At 32.2% G+C, this 26,387-nt stretch overlaps 1 protein-coding gene across 1 annotated transcript in view; it reads left to right on the forward strand.

The window, feature by feature from the left end:
* Positions 1 to 17,705: 17,705 nt before the first annotated feature.
* Positions 17,706 to 26,387, forward strand: part of CDH19 (cadherin 19) — a 55,485-nt gene continuing 46,803 nt past the window's right edge. The window contains exons 1-2 of the mRNA XM_069467882.1: positions 17,706 to 17,897; positions 21,256 to 21,550. Coding sequence (XP_069323983.1) covers positions 17,706 to 17,897; positions 21,256 to 21,550 — 487 coding nt within the window. The remainder of the gene's footprint in view (positions 17,898 to 21,255; positions 21,551 to 26,387) is intronic.

Below are 26,387 nucleotides of genomic sequence, written 5' to 3' on the forward strand. Positions count from 1 at the left end.
GGGTTATTCCCCTGGATTCAGAGCAAATCAGAAGAGACTGAGACTAATTAAAACGGCAATGCAGAGTTGACTTAGCTCAATCCTTGATGATTGGTCATCCCTTTAACTATGTAGCAGTAAAAAAAAAAAAAAAAGGTAAAACTTAAGGAAAATAATAGCATCTAAATCCCCTAACCTTTCTTAATACAAACGTACAGTTTTAAACCAAAAGTTATGTATAATGTCAAGAAAAAGTTAATAAGATTGTCCTCATAACATGCATGGCCTCACACGAAGTACAGTTGTGTGTCTGTATTTGCATATGTTTGTGTAATCTAACCACTTTATTGCCCACATAGCTTTTGTTCTTTCTCTCTTCAACAAAAAAGAGAATGTAAAGAAGCTAAGAGGAAAGTGACCAAATTCTCTATCAGAATTTGTAGGAGATAGAGTATCCTGTTCCCACATGAACAACATTATTTTATTATATAGGTAAAATAATTAACCATGGTGGATCTGCTCAGAAGCAGCTGAGGCAGTGGATGAGTGATATTTGATAAAGTTACTCAGCAATTGTTTGCTCACCATGTTTCTACGCAATGTGACAACAAAATAAGGCATAAAAATTCCTAAGAAAAATAAAATAGAGATCACAAAGCAATGAGCACTGAAATTCAAGAGCAAGCTTCAGAACTAAAAACATAAAGCACTGTCTATGCAACAATAAAGCAGATAATCAGCATTGTACAGAGTTGGACATGGGTTCAAGTGTATGTATTTACAGATTGATGACACTAAATTTAAGGATAATTCTGAGCAAATGTTCTAGTCAAGATTGAAACAAAAATAATCAAGAATCAAGTAATAAAAATGTAACCAAAACAAGTGCAAACATGATTAGGTAGCAATAATGCATAACAAAGGCACATGTCTAATTTTCAGCATAACTAGAGGAAGGCAAGGATTTGGGGAATAATCACTAATGATTTATGCCCTTTAGAACTTTAAGGTAATATTCTCAACTGTTCTTCATGAAAAAGTCTTGGAATATTTATAGTTGTATACCCTTTACAAGTTAATGGGGGAGATATTTTCATATAAGGTTTTATCTTGACTGCATTTTTCTTGATGGCTTTCATTTACTGAATCAATTACATTTATTACTCTAGATGATAGGTGAATGCAGCCAAAACAAATAAGTTGTTGAGTTAACCAAATGATGTTTTAAATGCACATTAAAATTTATATTATATTGATATATAATGATTATACAAATTTATTGGGTACCTGTAATATTTTGACATATGCTTTCAACACATAATGATTAAATCAGAGTAACTGGGATATCTATAGCCTTAAACTTTTATCAATTCTTTGTGTTGGGGAAAAATTGGTGTTTTTAACAGCCACAATCTTGATTTACAAAAACCTAGCTCTGTGAAATAAAAGTTATTAGTATTAACCTTGTAATCATTATTGTTTTTATTTTACTTTCTAACTTTGAAGGAGGTAGAGTATAGTGTTTATAATTTTGTGAGGCTAGATTTTTCTTTAAGCAAAGGAGTAGAGCATGTAGTACTTATAAAAATGATGTATGATTGCATCAGAACTAGATTTCGCATTATGCCAGGGGATCTAGAACATGGAAAAGAAGAAAGCAAAAGGACTCGGGTGAGCAGTTGTTTTTTTCTTCTCCTAAACTCTTCCTCTCCTAGGCAAGTACCCGTGATGACTATAAATACTTTACAGTTGTTTAGAGCTTTTGAAAAGCCAGAAGCCATTGCTTGGTTTCCAAGAATATGATGACACACTGAGACACATAGTGAAGTTGTGTCACCACCATAGCTATAAGGCGTAAGAATAACAAGGCTGTTTTAAGGACCTGGCTAAGTGGGTTTATGAGCATTAGGTATGACATGAGACAATCAGGTTAAAATATTCCCCCCAGCCTCATTCTCAATGGCTTAAAACTGGCTAAAAGCAATATCATGAATCCAGCTGAGCTTGGGACAAGAAACAGAAATCTTTAATTACAGCAGTTGTTAGTACCATGATAATACTATCAGATGGAGCAGAGATATGAGTTGTTCCCTAGATATGAGAAGCTGTACTTAAATGGAGAAAACTGATTGGGAAGAAGTAAAACATAAACAATTCCTTTGATGCCAGGGCAATATTTAAATAGTCATGGAAATTTTAAAAAGCTTCAAGTCGGCCGGGCTCGGTGGCTCACGCCTGTAATCCTAGCACTCTGGGAGGCCGAGGCGGGTGGATTGCTCAAGGTCAGGAGTTCGAGACCAGCCTGAGCAAGAGCGAGACCCCGTCTCTACTAAAAATAGAAAGAAATTATCTGGCCAACTAAAATATATATAGAAAAAATTAGCCGGGCATGGTGGCGCATGCCTGTAGTCCCAGCTATTTGGGAGGCTGAGGCGGTAGGATCACTTAAGCCCAGGAGTTTGAGGTTGCTGTGAGCTAGACAGATGCCATGGCACTCACTCTAGCCTGGGCAACAACCCAAATGCCCATCAATACATGATTTTGGATTAGTAAGCTGTGGTATATGTATACCATGGAATATTACTCAGCTATAAGAAATAATGAAGATACGACATCTCTATGGTTCTCCTGGAGAGAGTTGGAGCCCATTATATTAAGTGAAGTATCCCAAGAATGGAAAAACAAGCATCACATGTACTCACCAGAAAATTGGTTTCCCTGATCATCACCCAAATACACATCTGGGAATGATACCAATCAGATATCAGACTGAGGTGGGGGGTGGGGAGAGGGGATGGGTGTATGCCTACATAATGAGTGCATTGCGCACCCTTTGGGGAATGGTCACGCTTGAAGGTGCTGAGTCGGGAAGAGGGGGTGGGGAAGGGAGGGATATATACCTACATGATGGGTGCAACGCACACTGTCTGGGGAACGGACACGCCTGGAGCTTTGACTTGGGGGGAAAGGCGGTACATGGGCAACGTATGTAACCTGAAATTCTGTATCCCCCATAATAAGATGAAATAAAAAAAAAAAGAAAAGTAACATAAAAAATCAATAAAAAATAAATAAAATAAATAAATAAATAAATAAAAAATAAATAAAATAAAAAGCTTCAAGTGGTACAGAGAGAGAAGCCTTAGCTTTAAAGAGGTTGCCTCAAAAGGGCAAAAATAAATATTATGTTGTCAGTGGAACTAAGGACTTTTGAGTTGAAATTCTATCCTTATCTGTCATAGGTATAGACATAGGCTTGCTTTCTTTATATATGATAATCTTCATACATACAAATAATAAGCTTCTTTCTAGATATATAAAAAGCTTCTTTATATATAAAAATTTATGTATGTATTACAAACATATGTATATATAAAGCTTTTGGACAGTTTTGACTGAAAATTTATAGCCAGTTGAACTACAAGTGGATTATAAATTGTGGACATTGTTAAATTTAAATAAACTACTTGCACATAGAAAGTTAGGATAACAGGGTATTGAATGAGTAGATTTAGCAGGTAATACTCCATGCAGAATGATAATGGACAAAAGTTATTTTTGTTTAGTTTTGTTACATGTTACAGAGGCACCTAACATTTATTTGACAGATAGTAAACCATAAACTTTGGTTCTTATGAATTCAAAGGTAAAATAAGCATAAATCAGACATCATAGTATCTTGCTAGCTCTCAATAGCCACTAGCTGTAATGTACTTCCTTTTCTAGTAACTTTTCCTTCTTATGATTAAAAACAAAAAAACGATGAACATGCATTTAGTCCCTAGACTCAACTATATTTCTGAAATTGGAGGTTGTCTCTTCACGATCATTGCATATTAAACCTTAAAATATTGTTTTTATCATTAATCCTAATTTAAGACACTGTTAATATTACTTTTAATTTTTGATTTTGTTCAAAAATTATTTTTACTTAAAAGTAGCTTGAGTAAACAGCATGGAGAATAAAGTTATATATTTTGTAATAAATAGCAATAACTATTTTATAACAAAATCTAATTATAAATATGAATAAAATAGTAAGTATTTTTAGGTAATAATGCAAGGAAAAGAAGAGGATTTATTATCAGTTAGATACTGTTTTCTCATTATGTATTTTACTTGATTCCTAAAAAGAAAGGACTGCATTAAGAAATAACCAGAAGGCATGGAGACACAGTGGAAAATCTCTCTTTTTAGTAAGTTTTGTGTCTGCTTTAAATTGATCATTTGTTTCATCAGCTAATCCCCAAGCAGAGGGCATGTCCTTTCCACTTGTAAAATTCTCTTACATAAGTTGAATTCCCTCCTTATCAACTCAAGCCAATAAGTACTTTATTTTCTTTTTGCTTGTTAGAAAAAGAGAAAGGAGATAATAACCTCATACTACTTGTTTAGCATTCTGCATTTTAATACCAGACTATGAACGAACATCAGAGTGCCCTTATGATATTTTGCACAAAAGGCTCAGTGTTCTTGGCTTTGCTCAGAGAACCCAAAATAGCATTTAGTAAGCAGTGACATACTGACAATGTTGTGGTACTAAAAGCACAAGAGTCTGTAATTCAGGGCAATGCAGCACATCAAAAGTTTGCTGAGAAGACTGTGAAGCAAATAAGCACATTTTTCCTACTATTCCTCGTGTCCAATGCGAAGTTTGAATTTCAATTTCCACAGAACTCCTAGAACTTGAAGTTACACAGGTAAGACTGTGATAATCAGGCATATTATAAATTACATGTGTCATCACTTAATGAATAAATAGATCAAAAAGTATTTGACAAACTCTTGCTAGTTCTCACTTTATTTTTAAAAAAAATCTAAAAATTTTAATGCCATGACATGTGTGTTGAACTTTCTCTAAATTAAATATTTGTGAGAACAGTTCTCTATCTCTATAACATAGATTAAGGGAAAATGTTGCTCATATCTTAGGACAATTAAAACTTAAGTTTCATGGAAAGAACGGATCACCATTCTTTGCACATTTTTCTTTGTTCAGGATTTTATATTTTTATCTTTGATGCATTTACCTCTGTACTATCAGGTAATATAAATAATGAACTTTTCATTCTTAAGTATATGAGAAAAAATTATTTACAGCATAAATACAAAAACATTTAATTAAGAATGCTATCATTGTAATAAAAGTAAAATATTGAGCATTATTATGGATTCAAACATATACATGCCCAAACATGTACACACATATTAGTCTACATATGTATTAAAACAATTATACATAATAAAAAGGTTAATGCATCAAATGTGAAAGACAGTATAAATTAAGAAAATTCTAAATGTGAAAAACATTTAATATTTTTTCGAATCTAATTTGGTACATGTAATTTTAATTGGAGAACTAATTATAATGAAATATTTCAAAGTCAGTTTACCAAAGGGATTTAATAAATCTATAACTAGAATATAAAAACACATGAAGTGCTTAGCAACAAAAAATATCTAAATAGAATAACAAATGTTTCCTTCAGATTACATAAATTTATACTTTAGTTCTATGAATTCGTTTGGTGAATAAATATATCTGTAAGAAAGATATTATTTAGATAAAATGTTTGCAAATTTAGTAATATACACTTTTTTTTGGATGTATTTGCAACATCAAGTAAAATGATATTCATTTATATATATTTATTCAAAATTCTAGATGTTTTAAATATTTTAAGCATCATATTTATAATTTTAATTTGAAAATATTTAATTTTAGAATAATGTGAGCATTTCTGTCTTCCAAATTAAATAACCAATAAATAGTTTCTAGAAGGAATAAAAATTTATTTCAAAATTAAAAGCCTAGAATTATTTAAACTTTTTAAACAACCTCTTTATGTAATTTAGAAATCACCTGATCTCTTTTTCTTTATATGTGTTTTCTTCTTTACGAAGGCTTTATGACAACTAATGAAATGTATCAGATCATTATGTAGATTATGTGTACATTTTACAGTCTCTTATTTTAGTAAGTTCTTTACTCATGCCCTAGTGAAATAGTTATATTTTTATGCATACAAACACACACACAAACATATCCAATTTATAGATACCCTAAAGCAGATGTTAACTACTTCTATTTTTTTTTTTTTTGTTATGTTTTGTTTTCCACATTGGAATCTTTCCAAAGTACTTTCCCTCTGGAAACTTTTTAAAATTAATTTGATTACATTATCATAAATTGAAGATGTGTTAAGATGATGTGCAAAAATGCCACCTATGCATTCCTTTTGTTGTTGTTGTTGATTCCCACTTCAAAGTAAGAGCTAAAGCCACCTATGTATTCCTAAGAAACCATATTCTTCTTTCAGGAATTTCTCATACTGTACCTATACATAATTTGATAAATTCTAATGTATAACTAAACATAAGTTGATTCTTTTTGCCACTCGTGGTCTTAATATGTACTCCTAAATATTATGCTATGTTTAAAGTGTGATAGAGTAGTTTTCAAAATGTTACTGAGTTGTAGTGAAATAGGAATAACTGTGTTACACCATTTGAAAGGAGATATTGATCTTTTCCTATACCTTCTTTACATTAGGAGTTATTGCTAACAACCTAATGTTTCAAAACCATGATGGTGAATAAGAGAAAATAAAACTTTTATATTTTGTTGTCATGATGATTTCCTTTAGTATCCATGATCTTCTAATATCTGTATCTTTGGTTTTGCATACAAGATTGAGTTTGAAATATACATAAATTTGGAACCTAATAATAATCCCACACAAATCCTTTCTCTCTATCAATGCTGAAGACAGCTCACTGATTTGCAAACTGAGTTATCTTTGCCAAAGTGATCAGAAAGATGTTTGCCACTTTAAAAACAAAATAAAACATACCGTTAAAGAGTTTGTTACCCAGACTCACCACCATTTGACTGAGAGACTACAGCTAAATTCTCTAAAACCTGTTTTCCAAAATCTATAACAAATCAATTTCTTTTTCCAATGGTGCATACCCTCTTGAATATTCTGATGTAATTAATTAAGAGAATGTTTGCCTCATTTTTAAAAATTCCCTAGAATCAGTAAAGCACAAATATTTTATGTCAGAAGTTGTCACATTAATTACTCGATAATTATGTTCAGAATCATCAAAGTATATCTTAAGATTAGAGAAAAACATAATGTTTAGAAATCCTGCTCTGACATGTCAAATCAAATTTGCAATATTATTTTAGGACAATGCCTTATCAACATGCAGGATCACTACATTCACATCTTATCTGTTCTTTAATTCTAAGAAGTTACACAATAAATGAAATTTTCAAATTTGCAAGATAGTATATTAAAGTTGGGATAATTTTGATATATCAGTCATGGCTTAAAATAACCTAGGCAATTTTATCTACGTGCAAAATTTAGAAATGTCATTCCTGTGGAAATGAGCACGTTATACATAAATCACAGGAAAGGAAAATGTCATCATTTTTCTGCTTTTATGTTGTATTATAAATTGTTCCAGAGTGTTTGCCATCTCTTTTATTTCTAAAACATATGGCCTTTTTGATAAAGAGAAAATGCTACCAAATACAGAGATAAATATAAAATATTACTAGATTACTAAAAAGAAAAAGAAAAAGAGAAAACGATACAGATATACTTCTGTTGGAATTTTATTTATTTATTTTTTTTTATTTTTTTTTTTGTTGAGACAGAGTCTCACTTTGTTGCCCAGGCTAGAGTGAGTGCCGTGGCGTCAGCTTAGCTCACAGCAACCTCAGACTCCTCGGCTTAAGCGATCCTACTGCCTCAGCCTCCCGAGTAGCTGGGACTACAGGCATGCGCCACTATGCCCGGCTAATTTTTTCTATATAGATTTTTAGTTGTCCATATAATGTCTTTCTATTTTTAGTAGAGACGGGGTCTCGCTCAGGCTGGTCTCGAACTCCTGACCTTGAGCAATCCACCCGCCTCGGCCTCCCAGAGTGCTAGGATTACAGGCGTGAGCCACCGCGCCCGGCCTTCTGTTGGAATTTTAAACAGTGTACTGTTATTTGTCACTACGCAAATACTTCTTGACAGTGCTTGAAATTGCTCTGGAACTGGTAAGGCAAAATATAACTCTTTCCCCATAGTGTTTGATGAAAAATAAATGGGCTGCGACATTACTTTTCAGGTGGATCTCAATCCCCTCCTTTTAAATAGGACTTTTGTCTTGAGGGCTATACAAGAAATTGTTTCTTTGTGTTTATTTATTTTTTCTCTTTTATTCAATGCCTATAGACTATACCAACTCTAGAGGCACAGGAGAATTTGACTTTAAATTTACTGGCTGGTAATAAATAAGCATATCTGCATATGCATAACTATACATATACCTGTCTATATTTTTGTCTATTGACAGATACTTTCAAATCTATGTATATACTCCTTTGATAATTTTAAGATCATATCAATTATTTATAAAAATGTCATGATATTTTTTAGAATATGGATATAATAAAGCCGCTTATTTGAAGTTTAATTTAAACTATTTTAAAGATATAAAGCAATGCTGTCTTGTGCACATGTATGTACATAAGTATATATACATATATTTATATGAATGTATGAATTTTTAAACCAATGAATAAAGCACAGGACTCTTAACTCATACTTTTTATGAGATTATGTGATATAAAATTACAGCTAGAACAGCATTGGTGGTATAATGGTGAGCATAGCTGCCTTCCAAAATTACAGCTAGTTAGGAGGAATAAGCTCTGGTCTTCTATAGCACTAAATATAGTTAAAATATAGTTAAAAATAATTTATTGTATGTGTTTAAAAAGCTAGAAGAGAGGATTTTGAATGTCATCAACACAAAGAAATAATGAAAGTTTGAATCCTAATTACCCTTATTCGATTATTACACATTGTATATACTGTAGAATTATTACATGAAAAGTGAAAGTAAAATAAAAAAAAAGAAGTCATGAATTAAGAACTAGAAGCTAACAGGAGATAAGTAAATATATTTGAGAGATTTAAGAGGTATAATTCGCCATAGCTCATCTACATCAAGCTTCATGCTTGAATATGTATGTGTGGGAAGTTATATGACAGAAACACTGAAGGAGAACTTATTTAAGTATGAGTTCTTGAGTGGATGCTGGTTTTATTCAGTGAAGGAAGGAACGTAGTGAGAAGGTAGAAAAAGGATAAAAGATAACAATTACAGTGTTGACTTTGAAATGCCTTGTGGAAAGTGGTTCCTTGTGATTGGAGATTAAAGAGATAATATGGGCTGTTTTGTGATGCTCCAGCACATAGATATTAATTAAAACCATAAAATCTGGAGATATTATTTCATGGTTAGAATGAGTAAAAAAGGGTCTTAAGAATGGAACCCTAAGATTTAATGATCCCCAAATATCATTATGACTTTTCACTAGAGGATATATATTTCTTCATTTAAAATAAAGAAATAGGAAGGTAGGTAGGTAAATAGCTTTCAATTTGTAAGTTGTTAAAAATCAATTTTTTTTTAACGATTTGTATGGGATGGTGGCACTACATAGTAAGGATTTTAAGTTTCTGATGTCTCTGAATTCTTTTAGGTCCTATACATATATATGAGACATTTCTACTCTGTCTCTTGCTAAATCCTAAAATTTCACATAATAGAAACCATGCACAGTAGCCTTGGGTCTATAAGCCTGAAATCATTTACAAATGATCAGTTGCAAATATTTCCTGTTTTCAGCTGCTCTGACAGGAGCTCTTTCCTACATGACTTGAACATTTATATTGAGAGCTAATCCTTTGATGATTCTTATAGCAGTGGGGAATCACTAGTGATTCTCTTATGTACTTCAGGAACAGATGAATAAGAATTTATTGAAAAAAGTCTAGGATTATAAATATTTAAATAAATTGCATGTTTTGTGACATAGTAACTACTTTTATTAAACATTTGATATGTTCCAAGTACAGTTTTAGTTTTTTTAATTTAAAAATATTGTTTTTGAGATGGGGTCTTGCTCTGTTGCCTGGAGTAGAGTGCAGTGGCATCACCATAGATCACAGCAACCTCAAACTCCTGGGCTTAAGTGATCCTCCTGCCTCAGCCTCCTCAGTAGCTGAGGTTACAGTAGCATAACACCATGCCCAGCTAATATTTCTAATTTTTGTGGAAATAGGGGTTTGGTATGTTGATTATGCTGGTCTTGAACTCCTAGCCTCTGGCAAACCTCTTGCCTTGGTGACTAATCACAGAAGATCTATAGGCTATATCATTCTGTTATATCATTTTGCAGTTGAAGAAACTCTGAAAGTGTTTAAGTACTTTGACTAGTGTCATGAAAATATCATATTATTATATAAGGTACAAATCTCTATATTTTATACAGATTCTACTGAATGGTCAACACTGTTTAATGCTATAAAATGAAAATTTCAATAGTTAATCTACTGAGAAAAATAAGATTGCAATTATACAGTTCATTGATCTAATTATTTACTTCATGACATATCTTTGTTCACTGTCACATATTCTCAATCTGTACTATTGATAATAACCATCTATTCTAGCTATACTTTGGCAAACAGAAATTTACTACTGCACGATTACAGCTATAAAGTAAAAGTCAATCTGAGTATCAATACAATTTATCTTCTTGAAGAGAGAGAAAATGATGGACCTAAAACAAGATAAGGAGGAGACAGGAATGTGGAATAGCAGGGCAGTCTTCAAAGAATTATCTATTTGACACAGCAGATGCACAGACCAGCTGTGTAAAAAAATATGAGAAATTCCATTTATATTTATGCTAAACTGTATTATTTTCCATTTCAATTTTCAGTATATTTTAGGAAAAACTGTAATGGTAAAAGTTGTGGATGTGAATAATTAGTATATAAATGCACATATACATATTTCAGGTCCACACTCTGCATTTTTTTCTGGTAGGAGTATAAAATATGAAAATTTTGGAATCCACTTTTCCAGAAATAAAGCCTGGCCAAATTCTATACATCTCTCGTTTTTTTGGGGTTTTTTTTTTGTTTTTTCTTTCTTTCTTTTACAGACATACATATTCCAGAAAATGGTTCCGACAAGGACATTGGTTAAAGGTATCAGCTATAGAGAAAACAAAATGCTTTGACTTAATTCTAGTCCCATCAATTATTCTATAGCTAAGTCAAGTTACTTCTTCTCTACGTGCTCACCATTGGCAGTTACAAAATAGAAACATTAATAAGACATATACCATAGAATTATTGTAAGACAAATGAATTAGTTCATTGAAATGGGAAAAAAGATAATAGATAATACAGATTTCTAAAGATATTTCAGTCAAAACAGTTAGATAAGGGAATTTTTATTTTTACCTAACATTTTTCTAGTGTTAATTTCCTTGCTTCCATGTTTAATTAAATAGACAAAGACTTAAATAGAATAACAAAAATATAGACTACCTTTTTGAAATGAGTACTAGGACATTGTTTATATCATAGAAAATAGGCTTCAATGGATAGTCTAAAACATGCTACTAACCATCCATGTTACTGCTCTATAAGGTACTATGAGAGGTGCTTATAGAATAATGTAGGCCTGTTAATAGATACTTCATAGCTTCATTTTTTTTCTTCTTATGAAAAAATCCCTCAAATTAGAAGAAAGAAAGAGGAAGAGTCTCTAACTACTTCCTCCGTAGTAACATCACTACTTAGGGCCTTAAGAGTTGCATTTTACTATTTGTTTTACACCGAGGCTTTACAAAAACCTTTATTTTAAGAGTTTTCTTTTTTTTTTTTTTTTTTGGTAACAATTTGGTTCTGGTAACCAGAAATTTTAAGTCTTATTGTATATCATTTTTTCCTAGCCTACTCAATGGTTTTCCAAAGTTGGAGACGTTATATTGATTGCCATCTGTTTTTCTCTATGAGAAGCTAGGCTTAGTTGAGCTCAATATTTCAGCTTTCCACAGGCCTTCCAGAATACATTATATTTTTATAAGTCTTTGCAGATGGAATAATTAGCTTTATAGAACCAAGAAGAGGTCATAGAAAAGATAATTTCTAATTAGATTCAGTTTCAAACTGTATAAGTGCATAGATTATAATATTTTTCATCCCTTAAGTCATAATTAGTCTTCTTTGAAAACATAATTGTTCTGAGTCACACTGGGATCATTTTCAACTTATATATGTCCCATGCAATATGTATAACTTCAAGCATGATAATGTTTATTTGTCATAGTCACTTAACTATGCTTAGGAAAAAACATATAATGACATTCAAATCATTTGAAAATACATGTGTAACACACACATTTGGGAAAAAAAAATGTATCCTAAACTATTTTTGCAATAGTCATTTATACAGTTTTGTTGTGTCTATGTATAGTTTGCAGAAATGAAAATAGCCAAAAATTTCAAAGTTGAGAATACAGAAATCACTAAATCTTTACCACCACTTATCTATAGGCAGCTATTTTCATGTAGTTCACTAAAAACACTTAATATAGCATATTATTATATATATTCTGGGTACAGCGACTCATTTCATCAAGAGCACAACTCCTTTAGATAGGCACAATTATTATCCCCAATTTCCACATGAGAAATGGAGGGACCCAGGGGTCAAGCCATTTGCTCAAGGTCATGATACTAGTAGGTGGTGGACTTGGTTTGGTTATTCAATCATCCTTGCTCCACATGTGGTTATTCTTAACTCCACTGAACTGTTCTCAGAAGAACATTTCTTCTCAACATACTTGGGAGAATAATCCCAGGGTCAGTAGAGAATGACTTTCTTGATCTTTACCATGGTGCCAAATGTCATTTATTTATATAAAATAGGCTTATATTTTATTATAAAATTATGTGTATGTATAATAATGGAATAAATATTAAAACATACCAATACACATGAGGAAATTTTAATTCAATTATAATTCCTCAATGCAGAGATGATTTGCATCTGTATTTTAAGGCCTAGCCTTTCAGACCTTACTCTCTACATTTATCTACATTTTTTTCTTCAATTAGAGGAATAATTTTGTATGTAATTTCTTTCTAATTTCTTTCTTTCACCTAACAAAATGACTTTGCAGCACCAAATTTAATGGTGGCTGAATAATGTTACATTAATATGAATTTTCAAATGTTTTTATTTGCTTGTTTCTTTTTCAACTGTGAGACCAATTTTATGTTTCTTCTCCAAATGAATAAATACATTTGGAGTACTGAGAGAGTTTACCATATTTTTCAGTTACACAATAAAACCAAAAATATAGACAAATATATCTGGGGTTACTTTCTGATGTAATCTTAGTGACAATAGAATACTTGTTTAGATGTTAGAAATAAAACATTGCTTTATTTGTGTTATACATTTTCACAATAACAAGAGAAAAATATTTCAGAAAAATAAATATTTTACAGGGTTGACTGCTTTCACACAGGAAAATAAGAAATATCCTGTGGACATGCAATGGCTAAGTTAAAATGAGACTACAAAAATAGTAAAGACATAATTAAGGTCTATGCAAATTAAGGTGTTTTAGGCAAATCTTCAATACAGAGGCATACAAAGATTTAGCTTCAGAATAATGCCAAATAATGGTAGGACAAATTTGTTCAAATTTGGTAGCTCGTGGAAGGGAAGAAAAAATGAGATACTGATCTTAAAATAATCAAATTTTGCTAGCCTGTGTTTCGCCAACTGGAATTCATCTCTTTTCCTTCTAGAATATTTTTCACACTCAGGCTCAATATTGTCAATGTTTAGCACTACAAATATGCTGCTCATTAATCCAAAGTCATCTGCCACCGCTCACGAATAGAGTTCATGGTATCCAGCCCACAAATGGAATGGCAAATGTTGCTACACATCTTAGGGCACCACATCAATAGTGAATGGGGAAGGTAATGCCAAAGAGGGCATCAGAAGCTCTTGTACAGGAATTCTGACTCTATATTGCCGTAGCTGTCCCATAGGGCTTTTCTTGTGATAGTAAATATGCAAATTATATGCTTAATGAGAGTTCATAAATGGAACAGAGAAAGATCTTTTATCTTTTGGTTCTGTGGTATGAATGTTTTTAGAGAAAGAGTTGGTACATGGTTTGTTACAATTTTGGGCCCCAAAATACTGCTTCCTTCTCACTTATGGATGCAAGCTATTTCCACTCACATTTCTTTCTCTAATTCCTACTAGTGGTTCTAAGAAAGCTGTTTCAAAGCCTTTATGTACACTGTCACTCTATAAGGCTGCCAAATTTCCTTTGATTTTTAAGAGATCACAAATAGGATTAAGTTTCTATATTTATCCCAGCCATATTTCCCAGCTTCAACATTTATCTTCCTCCACACAGTCACTAAATCCATCATTTTGACTTATTCTTCCCTGTTTATTTTTGACCTCAAGAATCTTTAGAACAAGTGAAAAAAAGGAGATAATAGAAAACATTTTATTATGTCATTTCAACATGAGCCAGTTGTTAAAATGCATTGATCTTCATGCAATGTAAATGAAGTGAACCACCAGTGATACATGTCACAACGTTAGATATCGATGCATTTTCTTTCTTCCATTCAGTAAACCTCGGTGTGTATCGTACATTTGATGTCTTTAAGATCAAGTTTCCAGTCCTACTTATACTTACAAATAAATATTTGATATTGGGCAGGTAACTTAAAATTTCTCAATATAAGTCCCTTCATCTGTGAAATACACTTTTAAATACTAAAATCATATGATTTTGCTTGGACATAATATGTTAATCTTGCTTATAAAGATAGTGTAATTTAAATATTAATACAATTATTTTATTATCTATATTGTGCTAATATAATGCCATTTTATTTCTATGAATTATGTATTTTAAAATATACTATAATCTATGCCTTATTTAATAAATATTTATTAATATGCCTAGGTACTAGTACCTAGCAACAACAGAACAAATGTAACATGAGACACAATATTGATATTTTTTTCCATATTGAAATATTATGTAGATTTTCATTAATGTATTCATCTGATTGGAAAATATAATCAGGATTGCAAATGCGGGGCAAAAATGCCACTCCTGTTTTCTCCAGAGCTCATTTCAGACATAACTAATTGATAGCATTTTTCCTTATTTGCCTGAACTCAGCTCAGAGTGTTTCTCAGTCTAGCATTGCTGACAGCTGCCACCAGTCTTCAATCAAAAAATGAATCATTATTTGAAACGTTTTCCTTCCCCTGAAATGTATGACCATTATAGAAAGTTTGGAATATAGAAGAGTATAAACAAAACCACAATATTTCATCATTCAGATATAACTATGGCTATCATTTTATTAAGTTTTCTTTTTTTTTTTAATTAGGAAGTTCGGGTTAAAGGGTTTTCACGTCTACTTTGTTATAATTTAGAGTTATAAAATGATATTTAACTTTGAATTTTAAATTTAATTGTGAAATATTGCAATCATATATTTAGTAAGAAAAAGGTAACATAGCAAAATCACCCAGATTTAATGAGTATTATTACTTGACATATTTATTTAGATTGTTTTAGAGAGAGGAAAATGTGTCAAGTGTTTTTCAACTTCAACCTTTAAACCAATTTCACTTTCAACTATCATGGTAATTACCATAACAAATTTTGTGTGTCAGTTTTCTGTGCTATTGGTTTCATAAATTTTACTTTTACATATGGTGTAAACCAGTGGTCCCCAAGCTTTTTAGCACCAGTGACTGATTTCACGAGAGATAATTTTTCCCCCAGATGGTAGAGGATGGGGAGGTGGGAGGGAGGCGGGGCTCAGGCAGTAATTCCAAAGATGAGCTATGGGGAGTGGCTTTAAATACAGATGAGGGTCACCCACAACTCACCCCCTTCTGTGTGCCCCTTTCCCCACCCCCACCCCCTACCTTTCCTAAGTTTCACGGAAGACAATTTTTCCACGGATGGGGGTTGGGGGAGTGGGAGGGGTGTGGAGCTCTGCAACCAGGTCCCTAACAGGCCCAGGGGTTGAGGACTACAGGTGTAAACCCCATTAATACATTGTTATTATTGATATGACTTTTGAAATTTGTTTTAATATAAAAAATGGGCATGTGTATAGATGACACAAGATTGGCTATGATAATTAAAGAAAGGAAAAAGAAATGAAATTGAATAATGATGCATAGGTATTCATTATGCTATTTTATCTATTTTTAGATGTATGATAATATCATAATATAAAGTTAACAAAAATGTTAGTCACCAAAACATGACAAATGCACTTCATATCAGTATTGGTGATAATTTTGAAACTTACAAAAAATATCTTTTCATGAAGAAAATTGTACTTGCTCCAAATATTATTATTCACCAGCCATCAAAAATATATATTTTAGCATTTCTAAAGAATAGGCATTATTTGAATTTCAAATATTTAACATAAAGATGAAATTCATCTTTAATTTTCACCTTAGTTGAATTTCTTTATGACCTTCATTAAGTAAACTTGTAACAAGTAATACATCTGCGTGAAGGAGCTACATAGGGACCACAGAATCCCTGTGTTCTTTCTTAATTAGGTGTTTTTTAACAACACTGCTTAACAAGAGCCAAAGACCTAAAATATTGCTAAGGGGATGCTCAAGAATGCATGCAGAAGATTCAAAACACAATCACACAGAAAAACTTCTAATATGGGACTCCATGGTTTTTGTGTTGATTACGTGGCTTAAACTTCATTGTGGATCTCACAAAATTATTTTTCTTCATGACAGGCAAAGAAATAAATCAAATTTTGTTGTATGTAGATGTGGTAAATGCAAAGCTATTGAGTTACATATAAGGTTGAGAATTACCAACCATGACCAGATAGTTGATAAGGTCAGGCTCAGGTAATAGTTAAGTTTCAAATGTAAAACTCAGTAGGCAGAGTTTTCTGTTTTAATATTTAAATACCAGAAGACAGCTAAGATATTTTGCCTATTCATCTTACATATTATAAACATTCAGTCATTTTATACGGGCACTATGATTTTGTATTTATTATCTAAAAATGGTCCTTTTGTAGTTGTTGTTAAGATGAAAAACACTTCTTTCTCATATCTTTCAAATTACAGAAGGGTAAATATCTTACACAGGCTTTTTATTCAGAGTGTTTGATAGCATAAGTATTATGGGTTATTAAATCCCCCAGGTTTTAAGCTGTCCATTTAATTAACTACACAAAATATTATAATTTGAGAAATCAAAGGAGAAACCTTATTTTTATTAAATAAAAAGAGGAGAAATATATGATTTTTTTCCCTCCTGGCTTGACTGTTGCTTTAACAAGATAGTTTGAGTTTTACTGAGAAAGTAAGCAAGCCAAATAAAAAAAAAAAAATTCTACCTCAATGTCAGCTGTCAATCCAGTAGAGTCCCAGAGCAATTTTTCAACCTTCAGGCAGATTTATGACTGCAGTTTAAAATGAACAGTGCCTGAGCAGAAATTTATAATTATTCTAATCAAATCATTGCTGAGCTACAAAATATAATTAACTAGCTTAATTGGTAGATAAATTAAATGTATATTTTTATTCCATTCTTTTCAGACATGAAAATTGTAACCTTAGTAATTATGTGAGAAAATGTTATTTTAAAATGTCAAATTTTATTTTGTTTCTTATGCTTCAGGAATATGAAACATATACAAGAGCAAAAAAGACTATAAAGGAAGAGAAGACTTTTGTTTGCATCATCCTGTTTCTTCTGACGAGTAACAATTGGAATAAAAAGAGTCATCAGAATGAATAGTTGTTTACTGCTACTTTTCATGTTGGAAATGCCTCTCCTATGGCCTTGCCTTATAGCAACAGCAAACTTTAAAACTGAGAAAGCTAAGCAGCCAGTGGGATATCATTTGATAGTGAAGCGTGGCTGGGTGTGGAATCAGTTTTTTGTACCAGAAGAAATAAATACGACTCATCACATAGGCCAGGTGCTTATTTTCTAGAAGTGTCACTGTAAATAGCAGAACAATGTAAATAAATGCGTTGGGGAAGTTTTGGGATTTGATGAGTTCTCTATTTTCTCAGTGGATCCATTAGAAATTCTAATACACCAGCACAATTAATTGATTCAGATACACAAGCACCTAAAACATCCACTAAAAACTTGAGAAAGAGGGATAGCTCCCATTTTTAAGTTTCACTTTAGTCTCCTGTATGAAAACACAGCCCTCATTTATCAACATCTGGAAATTTGATGGTGTTATTTTTGGCAATGGATCAAAGCAGGCACACTGAGACAAATATCATTTACGAACAGTATTTAACTTGATTTTCTGTTATGCTAAGTAGCTGTTGATTTACCCCTCATTCATTTTTAATGAAGCAGATTAATACCATATCCTTTCACAGTTAAGTAGCTTCAGAAGACTACACAGTTTATTTGATTAGTAAAGTTAAAGTATAAGGAATAATTATCTCCACTTTCTTAGAAGAATATATTTTAAGAACAATTCCTTAATGAGACAGAACATCTCCTATTTATGTTTTTGGTTTTTATTTTATTATTTGATTTTCTTTAAACAGAGGTAATTACAATATCATGTCCTTTTCTGTATGGTTCTTTCTCTAGATGAATGAACTGAAATAAGTTTAACCGCTAATTAACTGGTACTAAAATTTAATTGGGCCCAAAGGGTAAAGCACTCAAAATTTATTAACTTTCTTTTTCTAGCCCTTTCAGGAGAGCTACAGTGTTAAAATTGTGTCTGGACTCTGTAAAGTTCACCTATGCTATCAGCCAAATGTATATGAGTACATTCAATAAAGATAATTATTCCTTATGCTTTAGGTTAGGATTTTAGGCAAACAGGTTTCAAAACATGTGAGGGCACACACCTGCTATAAATGATATTTTTCATCCCTTTTTATTTTCTAAGATGATTGCAGGTAAATCACAAGCACGGATGGCACTAACGAGGTCCACAGTTAAGTGTCTGCTAGGTGACTAGGGGTGTCCCCAGCCATTCTTATAATGGACTCCACAGAGCACCATGTGCTGGCTCTCCCATCACTGAATGGGGTGACAGGCTAAGATGAGCTGGTTACTTTCAGTAAATAAGGTGTCACAGGAAGTGCATCAGTGTGACTGGGACAAAGACTGTCTCTGGGGCTGTCACATTTTCTAGTTTGTTTCTACTTCCTACACAAATCTCCTGCTACTTCATTTCACATAGTGATTGGTTTGGTCTATTGTTTCATTCAATAAAAATATTTATGAAAATGCTCTAACAGATGTTTTCCCTCTAAACAAACTCATTAGGCTTAAACACCATACAGATAACTGGTGTAAAAGAGAACAATAATGAATGTTTAGGTGCTTGTAATTAAAGAGCTAGTAAAAATAAAATGTGGCTGATGTGTCCAAGATAACTCTCCCTTGGATCCATTTGTTAAAAGAAATTAATATTGAAAAGTACAATTAAGTGAGATTGTAAAGTGATATTGGTTTGCACAATTGATAGTAGCCGCCTTCTTCAGAAAATATTTTTTGAGTAGATGTATAGAAAATTTTGTAATACTAGAGTACATGAAATTAAAATATGATTAGCATATGCATTTTGTGACAGGAAGAGACAAGTATTCAAGTAAACTTTTTTGGGTTGCTTTTTCCCCTTTTATCTGGGTCTTAAAAATATCAAGCTTACTAGTCTTTGAAAATTACACTGTGCATATGTTTGGGATACATTTATTCATTACTGAATTTAATATATCTTAATTCTAATATTGAATACATTCTCAAAATACATTGAAATGATGTCATTTTTAACATATGGGCCATGCATTGCTCATTTAATATATTGATTGGAATTGTTTTCCTTAGTTTCTTAACATCATGGCATAGATAATTCCTTTTTATTTTATGAATAATTGAAGACTATCAAATTTAAAGAGCTATAAGCAGAAAGTCAACCTGGATGTTATTTTTCTCAATTTGTTTCTTTCATTACATAGCACTGATATTCAACACATTATTAAAAAAATGCTAAATTCATTGATTTAAGTATCTTAGATTTTTTTCCACAATCACATAGAAAAATTTATTAATTAGTTCATAACACTAAATTATAACTTGAGCCATCAGAAAAGTTATGAATTTGTTTAGGACTGTAATTCATGGTTAACTTTGTGAACTTTCAGAGAGTCTTTTAACTTTGAAGAAGAGTACATTCATAAATGGTGAATCAAGAAAACACGGATTTGCAATAATTAGAGGATCATGGCATGCATCCTCTTTTATGTAGAAATAATTTAGATATGAAAAACCATGCAACTAATTTACATCAAAATTATACTTGTTTTTTACATGTATATTCAAAATTATAAATAATTAATCAACACTATGAATAATGAACAAATCTACTTTGTTTTTAAAAAAATAAAAGAATAAGGGCACAGGAAAAATGTATTTGAAAATTAAGTAGAATATGTTGAAAAGAAAGAGGTTTATATCTTCTGGCTAAAAATCAAAGGCTAACGATTATGTTACTTAGTTATTATTAGGGGAGGATCTGGGATTAGAAGCCCTGTGGTCTACATCACAAATCTACACAAAAACCAAGTGACTCTGGAAGATTTTCAGAGATTTTCAGAGTCTCTATTTTCAGAGTCTCTATTTTCTTCTATATAGAAACAGTGATTATCTCATATATGTATATCGTATACATTCATCATATACGAAATAATATGTATTTCACAATGTTGTTTTGAATGGTACTTGAAAACACTAATATAAAGCAAATTATAGATATTGTGGCATATGTTAAATATCTAATAGGTTGAGATTACTATCTTCTCATTATACTCTCTAATTTCCTTTCTAGTATTTTCATGTTTTCTATGTTTTTCAGCCAAGAGACAGAATGTAACTGTCTAAATACACCTAGATTATTATTTTCTTATCTGTCTCCAAGTCCTAACCTAATATAAATATTTGAGAGTATGGTTTTATGGACTAACAATGTAATCATGAATCAAACTTAAACCAAATGCGTTGTTAATAATTTATTAAAGAGGCTTTATTTTTCAATTATTATAGTTTGTAATTAGAATCATCTATTTCTAATAATAAAATTTGTATAGTTCTTTACATTGAAAATTCAGACTTTTTCCTCTGCCTGGTGATAAATTTTAATTTTGAAATTGATATTTGACCTTATTTAATATAATGTGGAAATTATATAGAATTATTAACTTAGGGAATAATTAACATACATGAAAATAAAATTTAAATTTGATTTGTCCATTTCAGATGTGTAGACATTAAATTATCCCTCTTTGCATTTGCAGCTAAGATCTGATTTAGACAATGGAAACAACTCTTTCCAGTACAAACTTTTGGGAGATGGAGCTGAAAGTATTTTTACCATTGATGAAAGAACAGGTGACATATATGCTGTACAGAAGCTTGATAGAGAAGAACGATCCCTCTACATCCTAAGAGCCCAGGTAATAGACATCACTACTGGAAGGGCTGTGGAACCTGAGTCTGAGTTTGTCATCAGAGTTTCGGATATCAATGACAATGAACCAAAATTCCTAGATGAACCTTATGAGGCCATTGTACCAGAGATGTCTCCAGAAGGTATTGCATATTATTTACATCAAAGAAATATTAACAATGAAAACAGATTTAAAATTTCAAGCATATATTTTGGAAGTGAATTATTTAAAGTTCTACACTAGTACTTCCTTCTACAAACGTGTTTAAGTAAAATATGTGAGAACTTAGACTATGCATTAAATTTTTGTAAAAAATCATATATACATCAATAAATTATTTGTTCTATTAAAATGTCATCCCAATCTTCAAAGCAATAGAAAAAAAGGCTAGATATGTTTATTTGAGTAATTCATAAAATTCTTTAGCCTGTTTATTTACTATTCTCTTAAATATAAGAATTTCTTTTTCAAAACAAAATATACCTTTGTATCTCAAAAAAAAAGATAATTCTGTCAGATATGTATGTGGAAATAGAAGAAAATAATTTTTAAGATGAAAACAACTAATATGCATCAAAATCATGGAACAAGAAGACCAAAAACAAAACAAAATAGTTGAACACCTGTGCGTGGTTATATTCATTTCAAATTCCTTTTCAAAGCCCAATGTTATTGTTATTAATGTTTTAAATATAATACACAGAGAAAAGAATGATTTCCATAAGATATAAGAATTGATTGCCTTAGAAGTCATAAATAGCTTTCCACTGGGTGGGGAACGGGGTGGGGCAGGAATTACGGTTATTCAAAATTTCTTCTCTCATTTATTCACTCAAATAATTTTCATAGTATAATACATGGTAAAATTTAATTCAAGGATTTATTTTACTGTGACAAATAAATGTAATTCAATAATGGTCATTTTAAATTATGCTAACATTCTTCAAAACTGCATTACCAAATTTTCAATTCATTAGTCAATAATTCTAAAAATAGATATCCTGTCATATATTTTCCTGATTCTTCATTTTTAACATTCCAGGTAGAAATTTAAAGATGCTAGTTTACATTGTTTAGAACACATAAGTATTAACTAGAGCATAAACAAATTTACCTGTGTAATATATATCAGGACAAATTATCATTAGATGTAAATAGCACTTTAAAATTATTCTATTTTGGTAGCTGGGCAAAGACACAGTTCTTCTTCCTCCTCCCTCCATTCCCTTTCTTCTCTATCTCCCCTTCATCCTCCTTCTCCTATTATACCCTCCTCTATCTCCTTATTCTCTGTCTTCCTCCTCCTGCCCCTCTTCCTCCTCCTCTTTCTTTCTCAACAGTTATATATTATGGACCTAACTTGTGCCAGGAATCTTTCTTTGAAACTAGGGATAGAATTATAAAAGAGATACAGGAGTCAATTGCTAGTACGAAACTTATATTTTAGTTATAACACACAAACAAGAATAATTTTAAATAAACAGGGTAATATTTAATAAAGTAGGTTATTTAAGTGTTAAGTATGAGTGAAGTGTGATGATGATTAATTGCCTGGAGGAAAGAGGGACATTTTAGGAGCTGATATGTGAGGAGAATGATCCAAAGAGGTTAGCCATGCCCTATGCTAGGAAAATACTTCCACATAGAGTGATTAGGATTGCATACACCAATACAGGAGTTGTTGACACATAGCAAATGTGTAGGGCATGGCAATGAATGTGATTGCTTTGGCAGAGAATGCAGGTAGGGAAGAGAAAAGTATACAGCCTGATTTGACTGTTAAGTAGTAGGGGGTTGGCTGGCAAATTGGAATGAATGGAATTGGCCAGTGATAACAAGAAGAAGAGAAAAACATGAGAAAAGATGTTGCAGAAGAAGAGATCTTCTAACTGTGTGGAATGCTGCTATGAGTTTGAAGAAACTCAAAACAGAGTAGTGACTTTTGATTTGGCAAAGTGAAGGCCTCTGACGATTTTGATAAGAAAAGTTTGGTTTAATTTGTGCTATTGCACAAATACCCATTGGAGACTATTCTATGTCATAAATGGAAGAAGAGGAAGTAACAGTGAATTCAGCCAACAATGTAGCATAACACTTTAAGAAGTGTTTAAGAAGTGTTATGCTACAGGGAGAAAATAGAGATGTGAGACACTAGCTAGAGGGAGATTAAGTCAAGAGGATTTTTTTGTTGGTTTATTGCTGTTTGTTTATTAAGATGGGAAATTTAATCACACTTATATGCTTGTATACAATAGGGAATGATCCAAAAGGAATATAGCTACTACTATATTAAACTTTCTTAAAACAAGAGTCTTGGAATCCAGGGCACAAGTAGAAGGGAGAGATTCAAGTAGGCTGATATATTGTTTCATAACCAATAAGTTAATAAGTGTTTGCTTCTATTTTATCAGTGAATTATGATAACAAATACAGTAATTGAGAACAAAGGAGTATAATTTTAGAGAGAGAAGGAGAGGTACAAAACAGCCATTTTAGAGAGTTGGATAGTGAGCCCACAAAGAAATTATTGTTTGTACAATACATTATTGGAATCATGGTGTCAGTACAGATTACAAAACATGGTTCGGTCTATACTACCACAGATCTATTTTTGCATTGAAATTGGAGATACTTGTCTAGATTATCTAGTCAATACATCCTGGGGGAGTGCCAGTTAGGTTTCAGGTGTTGCATGCAATCATACACAAATCAACGAGCACTTCTTAAACCTTTCCATGAGAGGAAGGAACCAACAGAGCAGTGGTCAGTTGCTATCAGAAATGTTGTCTAATATGAAATAAAATATTCCTAATGTTCTGTCAGCCTTTTAACTAACAGTTTCCCTCTAAAGCATTTCTGCATTTTTGTTGACTTTGTTTAGAGGTTAAAAAATCAAATAACTAAATTATACATGATTCTCTTTTTTCTTCAATCTCAATATTTAATGAATACTGTGAATTATTTTACCAAACTATATCCTTAATTCTTCATCTTTTTTTCTTTATTTTTTTTTTTTTGAGACAGAGTGTCGCTTTGTTGCCCTGGCTAGAATGAGTGCCGTGGCATCAGCCTAGCTCACAGCAACCTCAAACTCCTGGGCTTAAGCGATCCTCCTGCCTCAGCCTCCCGAGTAGCTGGGACTACAGGCATGCGCCACCATGCCCGGCTAATTTTTTCTATATATATTTTTAGCTGTCCATATAATTTCTTTCTATTTTTAGTAGAGATGGGGTCTCGCTCTTGCTCAGGCTGGTCTCGAACTCCTGAGCTCAAACGATCCGCCCACCTCAGCCTCCCAGAGTGCTAGGATTACAGGCGTGAGCCACCGCGCCCGGCCCTTCATCTTTTTTTCTATGTCCACGAATATTTAATGGATTCTTGAGTATCGACCTTGCTTCCAAATTCCTTACCCAACTATTTTGTTCTTTAAAAAGCAACCATTGCACATATTTTATTGTTTGTTATCGTTTTAAAATATATTTCTGTTGTATTAGAATCAACTGTCTATTATCATATTTCAATCTGCACTTTAAACTTAGAATTTGGTTTGGAGAAAACCAAGAAAATTGCAAAGTACTTGTTGTTTGTTAAACACATTTATTTACAAGTAATGATCGGCTTTTACTGATTACATTTATATTTGAAATGCAATTACTTTCAAACTAGAACTTTCAAGTGAAATTGAGATAAACCATGATGTTTTCCCACTTGTCACTTTGGATTTGCAAAGTTATTATCTTTCTTCCACAAATAAATGTAAGATCTATTAGGCCAGGAGTCACAAAGCACCTGATGTTTGGAATGATAGAATAAATAAACGAATGGGTGCATGGATGGATAAAAATGCTATGTAAGTGAATAGACCGCTTTGGGATATGAATAGAGGATATAAGTAGATGTGAAATCCAAAGAGACTCCACGAATGTGGGTTGAAGAATATAGTGACCCAAGGTGCTGCAGGTAATTGCTAAATAGTGACTCATCATTCTGAAATTTTTCAGTGCAGAAGCTGCATATTCATTTATATGTCCTTTTGGTTGTAACTGAATAGCAGCCTGTCAAAGCTTTAATCTTCCCTTTCAATAAAAGTTGCTAGTTTTTATATAAAACTTTAGCCATATCAAGAAAAGAGGTGGCATTTAAAATAGACGTAGCATGTGTTTAATAAGCAATTAAGACTGCTTTGGCTGATTATGCCAATGACAATTCATAGTTGTACCTAAAAGTAAATTTGTGGTAAACACCTAACTCTTACTTTCACGTGATCTTAAAAAGCAGTTGGGTGATTTATTTTCTGCAGTACATAATCCTGCTAAAAGTGAATCAAGTTAGGTCACATTGTGTGAAAAACAACAATAAGAAATATTTATATTCCTGGGCCCCAGTAAAAAAAAAAGAAAAAGAAAAAAAGAAAAGAAAGAAATATTTATGGTTTATACATTATGAATGCTCATTAGAGTTAATGCACTTTATTATATATGTTTGTATGTGTATATGTTAAAAGAAAATTTTAAACTTGACTCCTTTAAAATTTAGTTTTATATATTTCCTGCCTATAGAAAACAAGAAGAGGCCGGGCGCGGTGGCTCACGCCTGTAATCCTAGCACTCTGGGAGGCCGAGGTGGGCGGATCGTTTGAGCTCAGGAGTTCGAGACCAGCCTGAGCAAGAGCGAGACCCCACCTCTACTAAAAATAGAAAGAAATTATATGGACAGCTAAAATATATATATAGAAAAAATTAGCCGGGTATGGTGGCGCGTGCCTGTAGTCCCAGCTACTCGGGAGGCTGAGACAGGAGGATCGCTTGAGCTCAGGAGTTTGAGGTTGCTGTGAGCTAGGCTGACGCCACGGCACTCACTCTAGCCTGGGCAACAGAGTGAGACTCTGTCTCAAAAAAAAAAAAAAGAAAACAAGAAGAATATATTGTTTAGTAAATATATTCTCCATCCTCACTCTTTGGAGCTTTACCAAATACATA

This window comes from Eulemur rufifrons, chromosome 5 (genome assembly GCF_041146395.1).
Source record: "Eulemur rufifrons isolate Redbay chromosome 5, OSU_ERuf_1, whole genome shotgun sequence".
NCBI classification, from domain to species: domain Eukaryota; kingdom Metazoa; phylum Chordata; class Mammalia; order Primates; family Lemuridae; genus Eulemur; species Eulemur rufifrons.